This window comes from Meleagris gallopavo, chromosome 20, assembly GCF_905368555.1.
Source record: "Meleagris gallopavo chromosome 20, MGAL_WU_HG_1.1, whole genome shotgun sequence".
Lineage (NCBI taxonomy): Eukaryota > Metazoa > Chordata > Aves > Galliformes > Phasianidae > Meleagris > Meleagris gallopavo.
In genome coordinates this window covers 4,801,074-4,814,724 of record NC_139423.1, presented here as the reverse complement: position 1 = coordinate 4,814,724, position 13,651 = coordinate 4,801,074, and the positions used below count along the sequence as shown (strand labels likewise).

Here is a 13,651-nt window from a genome sequence, read left to right as displayed (position 1 = left end):
AGAACACACTAGGCGACTAATTCAAGCACACAGCAGCAACAAAAGGGAAGCTAAAAACAGCTAAGCAAAAGTCTACATTCCTCTGTTTAAATAATCAGTTTTCATTCACATCTGAATGGCTCAGGTTAACAGCTGCAACAGGAAACAGTTTTCATCACTCCAGACGCAGATCCCTGGTGAGCTGGTTCTCCTCTGAATGTTTGGTAGAATAACATTTTTCTGTGCAGTGAATGAAGTCATCTTACCTGGGAGTCCATCGTGATGCCGCTGCTCACAGATACGCTCCATGGCAGAATTAGCAAAGCCATAATTACTTTGCCCAGCATTTCCTCTTCCACAGCTTACAGAGGAGAATACAACAAAATAGTCCAGGTCTGGGCACTTCTTACGAGTCACCCTTGGAACAGAACAAGTGACAGAGAAACCCATCAGAAAAACTGGGAAGCACATGTTGCTGTGGAAAGCCAATAAGGCTAAAATATCCAAGACTGGTCAACTCAGTGACCATAAATACAGCTCATATTTGTCCCTTCTACAGATACCTACCAGTCCAAATGAAGGGTGCCTGAATACTTGGGCTTGTTGACCTCCCAGAATAATTCTGGGGTCTGATTTTCAATCATGGCATCTTTAAGGACCTATTAGATGGGTTTAAAACAAAGAAATAGTATCAGTATCTCAGTTTCTGTTTAAATTTATCACAGATACAAGAGGATATCACTACACAATGCACTTTTCTAGTTTTACAGCACAGACATATCCTGGATGTCATGAAATACAAGAGGCCAACGTATCTGTTGGTAAGCCTGTTCAGTGCTGCCTCTGCAGTCTTCAACTGGTAAACTTCTTATAGGATTCTTATTGTCCCCAGAGGTCAAGGGTAACATTCATTTTAACCCAAAACTGAGCTAGCTGATCACATATTCCCGCTTCCCAGGTTAAGGGGCCAGACCCAAAAGCCTTCAGTCATTACCTCAGGCCAAGGCAAAACACCCTTTGAAACAGAGACAGAACCTAAAACTGTATAAAAGTAGTAAAAACCACTTTAATGTCTGCTGTCTCTTGCAAGTTTCTAAGCCTTATTGGCACTTACCACAGCCAAATTAAAGATGCCCCCAACTGGTCCGAGCTTCAAAGCTTCTTCTATCAAAAGCTGTGTTCCTTCTAGAGTTCCAACATCACTGGTAGAAACCAACACTTGGATTCCCAGCGCCTTCCATTCTCTGACACATTTAGCCTGGTAGCCTGAATAAACAAACAAACACCTGGGATGAAGCATTCAAACCATCTGGCTTTTATTGATCTGCTTCCTACAGGAGTCAGAAAGACTAGACAGGGTCTGAATAGCTAAACAATCCCCAGTTCAGCTACAAGAGGAACAATGGACAGAATCTGAATGGTGACAGAAACCACTCAAGTCTCAGAGTATCCTACACAGATCACAAAGAGGACAAGAGATTCAGGAGAACAGGGTGGGAGAGCACGAGTGAACTTAAGAATTTATATACCAAGACAGGAAAAAGTGGCAAGATTAGAGCAAGACAGCAGGCAACAGTAGGACATCCAGAACTTGAGAGATATAAAAGGATTTTAACTATGTTTCAGAAGTCGTGAAATTGTGAACTTGCTAAAAGAACAAAGAAATTTGTAAAGACAGAAGTTTTGTTATGGCTGAATTTCACTGGGGGAGCATTGAAGACTACCACTGATAAGAAATCTCAGTGCTGAGATTGCAATACACAAAACTGAGTAAAAAAAGTTTCTGGTGTTATCAGATAGCAGGGTATAGTTTTGCTCCTTCAGATACCTCATGTAAAAAGTGAGCAACCACACAATTTAAGGGAAAGAGCATCTTTAGCAAGTCACTGCCACTGAACACAGCAGTGATGTAGCTGGATACAGACTTCATAGAAGGAATAAAACTAAAAATTAAGAATGCAGAAAAATATCCTAGGCAAGGGAGAAAAAGGCAAACATGGTTTGATAGACTTAGGTTGCATTAAAAAAAAAAAAGAAGAAAAAAGAAGCTGGAAAAAGAGGCAGACTTCAAAGATACTTCATCCCTTAGAATAAAATGAATCACAACTTGTTTCAAGTGAGTGAACATACACATGAGGGAGGGAAGAGAATTATGAAGACACTGATAAAACACTTAAGAATTGAGAGAAACAACAAACTGAGGTCAACTGAGGTTTTTGCTTACCAGTTCGTATGCCAGAACGAGATGTCAGTACAAGCTTCTGTGCTCCTCTCTCAATTAGCCACTGGGCCAATTCAAGCCCAAATCCTCCTAGGCCCCCTGTGATGATGTAAGACTTGGTAGGTGGGCAGGAAGTTCGGGAGATGGCAGAAAGCTTTACTGGTTCAGAGCTTAAAGGATATTGCTTCTCCTCTTCTTGGATCTTCCAGAAGAAAACAAATAAACAAAAAACAACACCAAAAAGCACATTAAAATTGGATGCACAAACACATTCTCTGTCTTCTCACGTGCAGCTATGCTCCTCCAGTCAATAGGGGATCAAACTTGTGGATTCAGAGTGACAGACCTGACAATGCTATACATGCCACAGTGTCAGCAGCAAAAGCTATAACCCCATGCTCTTGCACAACTTCAAGTTTAACTGGATCAAAACACCCAATACAGAGCATTAGGGAATCAACACCCTTATCTTGTTACCTTGATCATAACTTTGCCAATATGTTTTCCTTGTGCCATGAATCTGAAGGCAGCTTCTACCTCTTCTTTACCGAAGACTGTGGTTCTCAGGGGCTTTACTACACCATCTTTTATGCCTTTGGTCAACAACTCTGATACCACCTCCCACTCTTGGTTTCCTTCCTCAAAGATTGAATCCAGCAGGATTCCATGAAATGCCACATTCTTGAGGAAAAGAGCCATTCCTGGAAAAAGCAACATCATTACCACCTGGTGCTGCTGCCATCTCAAGACAGAATCCATCTTTTTTAGAAACATTTTTTGTGCAAGTCAACAGTATAAAACTGAGGAGCAAAGCAGCTATTGCTTGCTAGAAAACTCATTCTTGCATATACTCTCTAAAGGCTATATTAGTTAGGCTGTTCTCTCACGAGTAGACTGATTTAACAGAAACTCCACCTACAAGAACTTTGTCAACAGGACAAGCTATAACATGGTCATTTTGATATTAAAAAGGACGTTTTGTAATACAGTGACAGCTGAGTCAGAGGGACAGAGAAGCCAGAATCCCACGTACATCCTGTCCTTCTACACAAACTCTTCTTCACAGGAAACTTTTACTGATGCTAGGCTTTTTTTTTTTTAATTTAGTTACAATAAAAAGGGAGACTATCAACATTTGGTACATACAATCATTTCACAAATTGTCGGGTGATAAAAGCGAAACAAATTTTTGCAATGATGCATTTAACACACAGCTTTTACAAAACAAATATTCCAGCTCTAAGTTTTTCTCAATTTGAAGATTAGTCTGTATTACGACAGGTTGTGCTTTCCTGCTTGTTTAAGCACAAGGAGACTTATTTCCTGAAGCCCCATCTTACCAAGCTGACTGTTGTTTGACAGATCAAATTTGCCTATTTCCAAGAAGCGCCCATGTTGAGCAAGACAACGCAAACTGGCTTGGAGCTTCTCTTCTGCCAAGGAATTTAACACAAGGTTGACACCTGTAGTGAAAGGAGAAGAAACTGTTTAAGAAAATCAATCTTTTGAGAGCCTACCCATTTTCTATCAACTCATTTTGTCATCAGGCATTACAACTGCGTAACATGACATAGCTGAGTAAGAAGGGAAAATATTCCTCAAACTAACCTTTCCCATTGGTAACTCGCAGTATATGTTGCTCAAAGGTTGTATTTCGGGAGCTGGCAAAGCTATTAGCATCCAGCTGTGGGAACCTTGCTTGGAGATACTCACGTTTCTCAGCAGAGCCTGGAAGAGGAAGACATAAGACGACAACTGAACAATGGCAGCACTCTGGTATTAATTCTTCAGTGATAAAAACAACAGGGAAAGATGTGCAGTCTGAGCAACCACTTGCTTCAAAGGTTTCAAGCTCTCAATGTGTCAAACCTTAGGACAAAAGGTGCTCATGTACAGGATAGAGGAATGACCAGAAATAGATTAAGTCTTACCATTGTAGACTAGATTCTCAGTACTCACCTACAGTAGCAAAAACACGGCAGCCCATGCTCAGGGCAATGGCAATGGCTGCTTGGCCCACGCCTCCTGAGCCAGAATGAATGAGGACACTCTCCCCCTTCTTCATACCACCTCGAACCACCAAAGCATAATAAGCAGTGGCATAAACCACAGGCACTGAAGCTGCTTCTTCCAGAGTCCTAAGAAACAAAGCAAAGGGGAGAAGACATTTTCAGCCTTGGAAAACTTAACAGATTCCCTTGATGAAGTTTGCTTTTCAGAAATATGAAGGTTTAACCTGCCAAGATGGACGAAAAAGTATAAATGGTTCTCAATCATAGAGCTGACTGCCACAGTGGCCACACAGTGCTAAGGGCATTTTCTTCTGCAGGAACATTTTATTAACTCATCAGTAACATATCCAACACCAAAAACCTTTGCTTATACAGAAAGAGCCAAAAGCACAAGAAATAGATGGAAAAAAACAGTGCAAATCATTGCACAAAACAACACAAAAACCAGTGCTGCAGTCAATCAGATGATTGAGCCAACTCTCACAGCTGCTCATGAGACCACAGCTCATATAATTTCCCAGAGTGAGATCCACCCATTGTGCAGTCTTCACGTCAGACCAGAGTTGTCATCAGCCTCAAGAAGCAAGGCAAAGCTTATCCACACACATAAAACAGAAAATAGAAGCTAACCTACCAGTTTTCAGGCACTTCCCATAGAAACCTCTTGTCACAGTCCACCACTGTAGCCAGCCCTTTTGCTGGCAGCAATCCCATCACTCTCCTTCCAGCCAGGTCCCGTCCTGAGAACTCCATGCCCAGCATGCACTGCTGCAACGTCCAGTTACCTACAAGAAGGTAAAGATCTTTTATAGAGGAAAACTTCTCTTCTAAAACCCTTTGGTCAAGAATTTCCTAAAATAACAGCCCTTGAAATCTAGAACCGTAGAGACAGAAAGAGCTAGGATTTATCTATTATGTACAAAGATCATTAGTTATCACAGTTAACTTCTCATTAAAGAGAGCAGCAAAAAAGGACTGAATCTCTTACTCTCTACCCTTGACAATACTGCTTTAGTTTCCAGCTTTCATCTGAAAAATTTAATTGAAATACCCTTCTCCAAAGTCATTTTTGTTGCTCTTTGGAAATAAATAAATAAGCATTAACTAGAAAGGACAAACACAGAAAATAACTTTACAGCAAAACCTTTGTTTCTGTGAACACCTGTTTTAAGTACAGCCTGATCTCGCTCATGAAGGGAAATCCAGTCCTAATCAAGTAACTCATATAAGTTTAAACAAACAAAAAAAGTAAAATAGAGCGTTAAAACCGTTTCACAGACATTACACAAATCCTTACAAGATCACAGTCTCCAGTCTGTAGATAGGAGATCCTACACCTTGCACTTTCTTTCCCTAAAAGCAAAGTATGTCCTGCAGCTGCCAACTTCCTCAGCTTAGCACTGGTGTCTTGCCCATCACCAGAATTTCCATCAAGATGTTTCACCTCACACTTGATATCTATGCAATGGGGTTAATAATGTTTCCTTCCAGCAAATGTTCAATGACTCTGCCAGGTGAGAGGTGGGGCCATAACTGAAGTAGCACTTGCAAGTCCTTGTGTATGGTCCTGAAGTAAAGCTTATATATTTCCTCTCCTAAAGTGTACTTTCTTGCTAAATAAAACCTGATATGTACTTTAGCCAGTGCATAATCAGAATTACTGAAGTTATATGAATGAATTCTTCCAGTGTAATTTTAACCCACCTGGGATAGCATCTGGAGAAAGCTTTCCTGTTGCCAGCATGATGTCCCGGAAATTGAGAGATGCATAGTAGACTTTGCAGAGCTGAACATTTGGATTTGTTGTTTGGAAATGTCGGAGTGGGGACACAATCCAACGAAGGGAAGAGAGATCTCCACGAGTCAACACATTTATATAAGCATATTCTGTCAGTTCCTGAGGCTGAGCTGCAGAAGGAAGAACAGAGGAACTTTACACATTTTGACACAGGCATACCCTTTCCAGAATTAATAAACTCCTTTCATAATTGCTACCCTCTCCTCTATTTGCTCTCCACAAATCCCGTTCTTACCCTGCAATTCTACCCATATCCTAAGTACTTTATCCCTCCTCCCGGAACCAGAGCATGTTATCATTCAGTCTGAGTTGGAACAGAAGAATTTCAAGTCATCCTCTTATTATTATTAACAGTTTAAAAATGTGAAACAATAGCTACTCGTATCTAAAGTCTATTCCTCTAGGCCCTGCAAGTCATCCTCAAAAAAGGTACCTTGCTGCAATGGGAGATGCCTGAAGGAACCCCACTTTCCATCACGATACACATTCATCACCAGATCTCTCTGAATCATCTTCTGCATCTCCAGGGAAGAAAGACTAGTGGGTGGGACAGCTGATGAAGGGCTCAGGTTGGAAACGAACACGCACCTAGAGACCAAGAATTGATATTTCGGTTTGTTTTGTTGCAAGCCTGAAAAGAACCTAACCAAAACATCTCGTCTCCAAGTGTGACTGGTGGGCATAATTTCATACCTGATTCTGTGGCCTTCTGCTTCCAGGCGGAGGCAGTTCACCATACCCAAAATTCCAGAGTTCCCACAATTGGTGGCAGTCAACCACACAGGCTGCTCTGATGAGTCGGCCAAGATCTCCTACAGGAGAAATTCCAGATTGTTTTAGATTGAACCACAAAAGCAAATATGCCTTGTATTCTCAAGATAGAGATGAATAAGTTGTATTTCAAGCAAAAACAACTGAATAAACACAAACTCTTTTTCCTCCTTCCCTCCCACCACCTCCTTCTCTCTCCTCATAATGCTGCTAAATTAAATCTCATTCAAGTGTAAAGATTTGGAAAGCCAAATATCCTAAACACACGAATTCTCACCTTTAAGGAGTCAACCCATTTATAATGAGTGTCATCTACTGGCAGAAAAATGGGGGTTTTGGCAGGGGATTGCCGTCGACACAGGAAAATAACTGAGCCAAAGAAAGATCTCTTCATTGCAACCAAATTCAGTGAGGCCTTGCTGAATAACTCCTCCCACTGTGCCTGTCAGATCAAGTACAACCAGAATTAACAGAAGAGTAAAAAAACAAGATCAATTAAAACTACAAGTCAACACCTGTACTCCATGCTGAGTCTCCCCCAAAACCACTTCACCATAAATAACAGGCCATCCAACACCTTCTTCCATTTGCTGACATCCTGGCATCAGTTTTGTTCTGCCTCAGCACAGATATGTATTTGATCTGCATTAGACTATTCTATCTTGTCTATCCTATTCCTTCCTTCCTGAAATATCCTCACAATGCAGTAGTACTGGCATCCCAAAGCACTGGCTAGAATACTAGTCTTACAAACAAGCAGATATTAAAAAAAAAACAGAATAGTAACCATTCTGTCAAACTCCACACAGAATTTGAATGTATTCCTTTTACATATTCCTACAGAGAGCCTCAAAGTAAAGCAACGTCTTAACATTTATCAAAACACAGCATACAAGCAGTAGACTCCAGACTAACCACTGAGAAAGTATTTGAGCTTCCAGGTCATTTACCTGTGACAGGAAGCCGTGCTTCTGCTGTAGGTCTGGACTTGTAAGAAAGCTGACAATTTCTCCAAGAGTTTCCTCTTTAAGAAGGGTGTGCAGCAAAACAAACCCTCCTTCTTTCACTGCAGCTGCTAAGTTAAAGATAATTTCAGTTGCGTTCTCTAGAACACTCGTTGAACAGTTGCATACTGCCAGATCAGCATTGGTCAGATTTCCAGAGGGAAGGCTAGAGGGATCCCACTGGCTAAAGGAGATTCCAGCATCATGTAGCTCTGTTTCATTAACTGAAAGAGCTTCAGGGGTGCAGTCAGTGGCAATGTAGTCCAGCTGCAACAGGGGCTGAGTATTCAGAATACTCTGGACACGAGAGAACAGACGTCCACTTCCTGCCAGAGCCTATGAGAAGAAAAGGATAGGGAGAGAGGAAATCATGATTAAAAATGAACAGTATTCAGAATTATAATTGGAACAACAGAAGTAATATTAGGTTACTGGGAGGCCTGAAAACTTCAGCTGTAGTCCCATCCCTGGCTTTCAGCTAACCTCCACTATCTTCATCCTGTGACTGATTGTGTTCTCCTTCGCCACATCTAGGCAAGTCTTCAACTCTGAAGAATCCAGCAAGCCATTGAGAAGGGGATCATCCTGGAGGTGCATCTTCTCCTGAGTCACAATCTGTTCCAGCTCAGAATGTAGGTTTCCGTTCAGTTCCAGACGGCAGATTTCAGTAAGGATATGTTGAAGGCCCTTCTGTGTGGGTGGGGACCCTGCAGCAGCCCCTTTGGTTTCTAGGCCATGGATAACTAGTTTGACACCGTGCTGTGCCATCTTAGCTTGTAATTTCTGGATCAGGCCTGCAGAATAGAATAAAATAATAAAGGAGGAGTCACATTTTCAGATAATTATTTTCCTCTTCCCAAGGAGAGTGTGTCTCCCCCTGCTTTTGCTCAGCTGATAAGCAGCACAAGGCACAGCATCTTGTATCACCAGCCTAGTCACAAAGACACAGTGCATGCTTCTGCACCTTCTCATAATCACAGATCACACAGCAGCTGCAGCCCCCAGACAAGCAGGCTAATGCCAAGGCAATCTAAACTACCAAAACTACTCAAGGAAAGGCTCCAACTAAAAGAAGACATCTAACAGAAAGTCTCTGATGGATAAGAGCTTTAGGCAGTTGTGGAGGAAAATACTGAGTTTCCACAGATGCTAAAGTCAGAAGATGACTTCTGGCTTTATAAACAGATAAAAAACAGCTCATCTTGAATGAGATCAGCAACAAAGATACTTTGACAAAGACACACTTCAGAAGGTGATGAGCAGGGAACAGCAGATGTTTCTCCATCCAAATAGCACTGTTCTATGCTACTGGTTTCACAACAGATTAAGAGTCTTTGATTCTGTTCTTGTGGCAAACGCAACTTTCTTTAGCATATCTCACTAAAACACTTTTCCTCTTTGGATATACTCTTGTGCTTACAACTAAATGGGAACAGACATGTCACCCAGCCCATCTGTGCAATGAATAGGAAAAACACACACAAAAGAAAGCCAAAAACTTGAGGAAATAGGCTTTCTTCACAACACTTGAAGTAAGACTTGATTTCTCCATAAAGGAGCTGATTTCTGCCTCTCTATTTACAGGGAGGGTGCTGCTGCCATCTGACACATTGACTGATACAGAAGGGTGGATGCCCATGCGCATCAGCTTTACTCCTACTCACATTCTAGAGGTACCTGAGGCAGAAACAACTTTTAAGTTTCTAGCAAGCATGCAGAGATAGGACTCTTCATGAAGTCTTGTACAGAGATCAACACTATTTCTTAAGTGTTCTAAGTACTGAAGTGGTATGAACAGATTCTCTCAAATCTGGCAGGCTGGAAGGTTCCCCTAGTGTGAAAACAAACCAACCCCATCCTACCTTTGCAGTGCTCCAGGTAGCCATGAAGCTGGGTACTGGAAGACAAACAGTCATTCTCAATATAGGGAACAAAGGAGAATTTTTCCAGAGTGGGAGAGATCCGCTCCTGTTGTCGCCGTGGTGCCACAGAGGCATGAAGTCCATTGATCTGAACACCTCCTGCTTTGAGGCTATCAAGACAGCGGTCAACAACAACATCAAAAGCTGAAAGACAGGAAATAAACATAAGTTTGCATCGAACATTCTAAGGACTTTATATTCTAGGTGATCATATAAACAGCAGGTGCTACATCAGACTGTTACAGAGGGATCGGTAGAAGAGGTTGGAGAATAAGAGAGGCACCTACTTATTAGAGGCCATCCTACTTATTAGAAGTCATGAATTCACACACAACACTTGAAGCAATGGGTAAAAGCCCAAGCACAGAAGACATTACCTTCTATGTTGTCCTGGTACTGGTACACCTGCTCCTGATGAAGCACAGGGTCAATATACACTGAGCGAATCCTGGTGGGCAAGCGTAGACTGCGCCCGGTCTCTGCTAAGACTATCAAGTGTAGCAGGGTGTCAAGGAAGGTTACCCAGTTTCCATTCCACAGAATTTTCCCTGCACTTCCTGCAGAAGAAGAAGGGGAAGCCTGTGATTTCATCATTTAATAGATGTGGGAAGCTACTGCTTAACTGCAGTCTGCTGTATGCACCTAGCTTCCCCTGTAAACTCCAATAACCAGTTCTACATTGGAAATAACAGCTTTCCTAATGCCCTGTCAAACATTTAACTGTTTTCCATTATCACTCTAAAAATATAATTACTCCATGAAGCATAGTTAGGTGGATGATTAATACAAACTGAATCAATAAAAGACCAAATATTCCTCACTACACAGTAATCCTGTTCAATCTTTCTTCTACAGAAAGTAATTTCACCTTCACTGTTGCATTCCAAAACACCCTGAAAAGTTGGTCCATAGTTATATCCACGAAGATGCAGCTCTTGGTAAACATCTTCCATCAAGAGGCCAGACTTCTCAGTCACGTTTACTTGACTCTGAAAGTCAGCCAGCTGGTTATGAAAGTTCTTCAAAGCATCATTTTCCAGGAGAGAGATCTTCCCTGGCAGGCACAGTGGTAAGAATAAGAATCAGTGTCCATACATAATGGATTTGAGCAGTCCAGAGCATGAACACACACTTCTTTCACTTACCACTCACAGCCAAATTCCCGTTCCCTGACACTTCAAAGCTGTGAGAAGCAGGCATGATTCGTACTTCCAGCTGTGTCGATCCTGCAAGAAATATTGAGGAAGACAATACTGTGAGGTCATTCATTTCCTCCATCCCCCAGCACCATTTCCAGACTCATTCCAGAGAACAAGGAACAGAGATGGCCATAAGATGTGCTACTTGACTAAACAAAGAAGTGAATTCATACAGTGACGTTGCACTCTTCCTTTTATTCCTTCCCCCATGTTCCTCTTCACTTTTTCTCTGTGTTTTTGCACTTCCTTCCTTTCATTCCTTTCATTACAGTTTTGCAGTTGTGTCAGCATCTCTCACTTACCCTTTTTGGGAAGGATAGTTGCCTGATGGATTGTAACTTCTTCAAACATAACAGCTGTTTGCTCCATGACCATGCCAAGAGATCGTGCCAGAGTTCGCCAAGCCAGCACTAAGTACCCAGTTGCTGGGTACAGGACTCTGCCATCAATGCAATGACCAACCAAATAATGGTCAGGAGAGTCAGGACTCACATCTGAGAAAGAAAAAACATCAGTGTAAAAAAAAAAAAAAATAAAAATCTTGCAAACAAGATGATCATTCACCCTCAACTTCTGTAAAAGATTGTTTGGTTCCCAAACAATCCTGCTTGAAAGCATCAAGCTCTTAAAACTGCTGTCAGTCCAAAACAGGACAGTTCCCCTCTCTTTAAGTGCCACATTTTCACATTTTTTGAACCCCCCCCCAGAGATTGCGACTCCAACACTTCCTCTCTGGGCAGCCTGCTCCAATATATTACCTCTCTTTCTGACAGTAATTTTTTCCTAACCCAATCCTGAACTTCTTCTGGTGCAACTTGACGCCACTTTCTTTTTTCCTATCAGAATTTAAAGCAGGAAAAACAAGAACTACAGCTACAGCCAAACATACCGATATTGTAGACTGAAGCAGATGCAGAGCCTTTGGAACCTGAGGGAAAGTCTTCAGCTTTTGGAACATCCCAGTCCTGGCTGTGGTCCCATTTGATATATGGAGAAATAAGGGGTGTTCCCACAGGGACAGGGTATTCCGCAGATGGGAACAAGTTATTTCCAAGAACATTTATTCTACAAAGACAAAAAGGAATTAAGACAGTTGGAAGGAAAAAGAAGAATTTCAAGTTTGACTGTGTTACTTAAAGGTCAGACAGCACTCATTCTTGGGCTCCCCATCTGAGACATCTCCAGGAGCTCCACAAACATTTACTGCAGCCAGATCTGTAATTCTAACTGTTTATGAGATGCAAAGTTTATTCGTAAGAGCCAGTTCCAGGTTTCCAGGTCTCTGGAATGGAATTTCTCTTTGAAAGGTACCCACCCAGCCCAAACAGTCTTTAACCCAGGGCGATGTTTCTTAAGTGAGCATATAAACTACATAAAGCATAGGTGTAAAAGCTGTTTTTTTTCCTCCAAGTTTATTGAAGGAGTATTTCAATACTTGTGAGGACACATACACTAAAGAGTAGGCTTGAATTCTGACACCCTACTCACCCCTGTTCCCTCAGTCTCCTTACCCAGTTAAATGAATCTTTCCAGTCTGTGTTAGGAAGAATTCCAAATTATTTTTGTGGTCCTTCTTCATCAAAGGTAGAATAGTGCAAGTTGGCTTCAAAGTTCTCCTCAAGATAGCCTGGTCAGAAGTTCAGCAGTCACCATCACAAGGCATTACTACTTTGTTTCTGATTTCCCCCCCTCCTCCGCTAAAGAAAAACTGCTTTCTCACACTACTTCTGCAGTGAGAGTTCTGAGACAGGTGCTAGAATATGCACGTTTTAACAGGGAAGAACCAGCACAGCCCAATACCCTTCCAGCCACTCAAGAAACTGCATATCTTCCAAGGAAGAAGTTTAGCAGAATGTCATGAATATCATATACAAGTCTCTCTTTCCCAAACAAATTGCCACTTAGAATCCACACAAAGAGCCTGTTAGTCTTGAATTTTACCTCTCTGCCCTGCTTTACACACGCACTCACTTAATTTGGTCCAATTTCCTTACTGCACAGTTTGGAGAGCGAACTATCAGCTATCTGAAACACATGACAGTGAAAGATGACCAAACTGAGGGCGTGGATGGGAAAGTGAGAGTGTATTGGGATCCATTTATTTACTGTTAAACAAAAACCTCTAAAACTGGGGAAGACTTCAGGGACTGGAGGAAGAATATTCTCAGAACTGGAAAAACAACCAACCACAAAACCAAACCAAAACAGAATTCCTTAGTTCTTATACCTCCCATCTCCTTCCTTGCAGCAGTATTGATACAGTACTACACTGCCATAATCAAATACAGTACCTGTAGAAGAGCATGTGGAGCAATCTCCACTACAACAGCGTTCTCTGGAATATGCTTCAGGCCTTCATGGAACAGCACAGGATTCACTAGGTTGTTCACGTGATACTCTGCAGAGGAATTCCTGGCAAGATCACTCTGCCACTGAGATTCAGGGATAGATGTACTGATCCACCGTGCTGAACGAGGTTTAGGGTGTGGAATGACCTGCAGAGAGACAAGGAAGAGAGACAGGAGGAAGTGTTACAGGTCACGAGTAAGACAGGAAAGATTGAGCAGCCCTCACTTCCTTCTTGTGGGACATTTTTCTAATCTTGATTGTTGAGGTCATCCTTCAGCTTAAGGTAATAAGACTTGAAATCTGAGCTCTCATAGACACTCTTCGAGAACGTTCCTTCCCCTCTTGAGGAAAGGAACCCACTTAACTCAACACAACCAATGCTGAAATGCAGGTACC

The 13,651-nt window shown here is 41.8% G+C and overlaps 1 protein-coding gene across 1 annotated transcript in view; it reads right to left on the bottom strand.

Annotated features, from left to right (window-relative positions):
- The window catches only part of FASN (fatty acid synthase), a 36,322-nt gene that overhangs the window by 8,046 nt on the left and 14,625 nt on the right, over positions 1-13,651 (bottom strand). The window contains exons 14-36 of the mRNA XM_085240481.1: positions 13,198-13,401; positions 12,418-12,533; positions 11,796-11,971; positions 11,209-11,400; positions 10,853-10,933; positions 10,576-10,761; positions 10,085-10,264; positions 9,648-9,851; positions 8,269-8,579; positions 7,732-8,121; positions 7,059-7,223; positions 6,704-6,822; positions 6,444-6,598; positions 5,917-6,120; positions 4,847-4,997; positions 4,160-4,338; positions 3,809-3,928; positions 3,541-3,663; positions 2,678-2,901; positions 2,204-2,402; positions 1,094-1,245; positions 547-638; positions 246-397 (exon numbers count right to left, since the gene is read on the bottom strand). Of these exons, the coding sequence (XP_085096607.1) occupies positions 246-397; positions 547-638; positions 1,094-1,245; positions 2,204-2,402; positions 2,678-2,901; positions 3,541-3,663; positions 3,809-3,928; positions 4,160-4,338; positions 4,847-4,997; positions 5,917-6,120; positions 6,444-6,598; positions 6,704-6,822; positions 7,059-7,223; positions 7,732-8,121; positions 8,269-8,579; positions 9,648-9,851; positions 10,085-10,264; positions 10,576-10,761; positions 10,853-10,933; positions 11,209-11,400; positions 11,796-11,971; positions 12,418-12,533; positions 13,198-13,401 (4,075 nt within the window). The remainder of the gene's footprint in view (positions 1-245; positions 398-546; positions 639-1,093; positions 1,246-2,203; positions 2,403-2,677; positions 2,902-3,540; positions 3,664-3,808; positions 3,929-4,159; positions 4,339-4,846; positions 4,998-5,916; positions 6,121-6,443; positions 6,599-6,703; positions 6,823-7,058; positions 7,224-7,731; positions 8,122-8,268; positions 8,580-9,647; positions 9,852-10,084; positions 10,265-10,575; positions 10,762-10,852; positions 10,934-11,208; positions 11,401-11,795; positions 11,972-12,417; positions 12,534-13,197; positions 13,402-13,651) is intronic.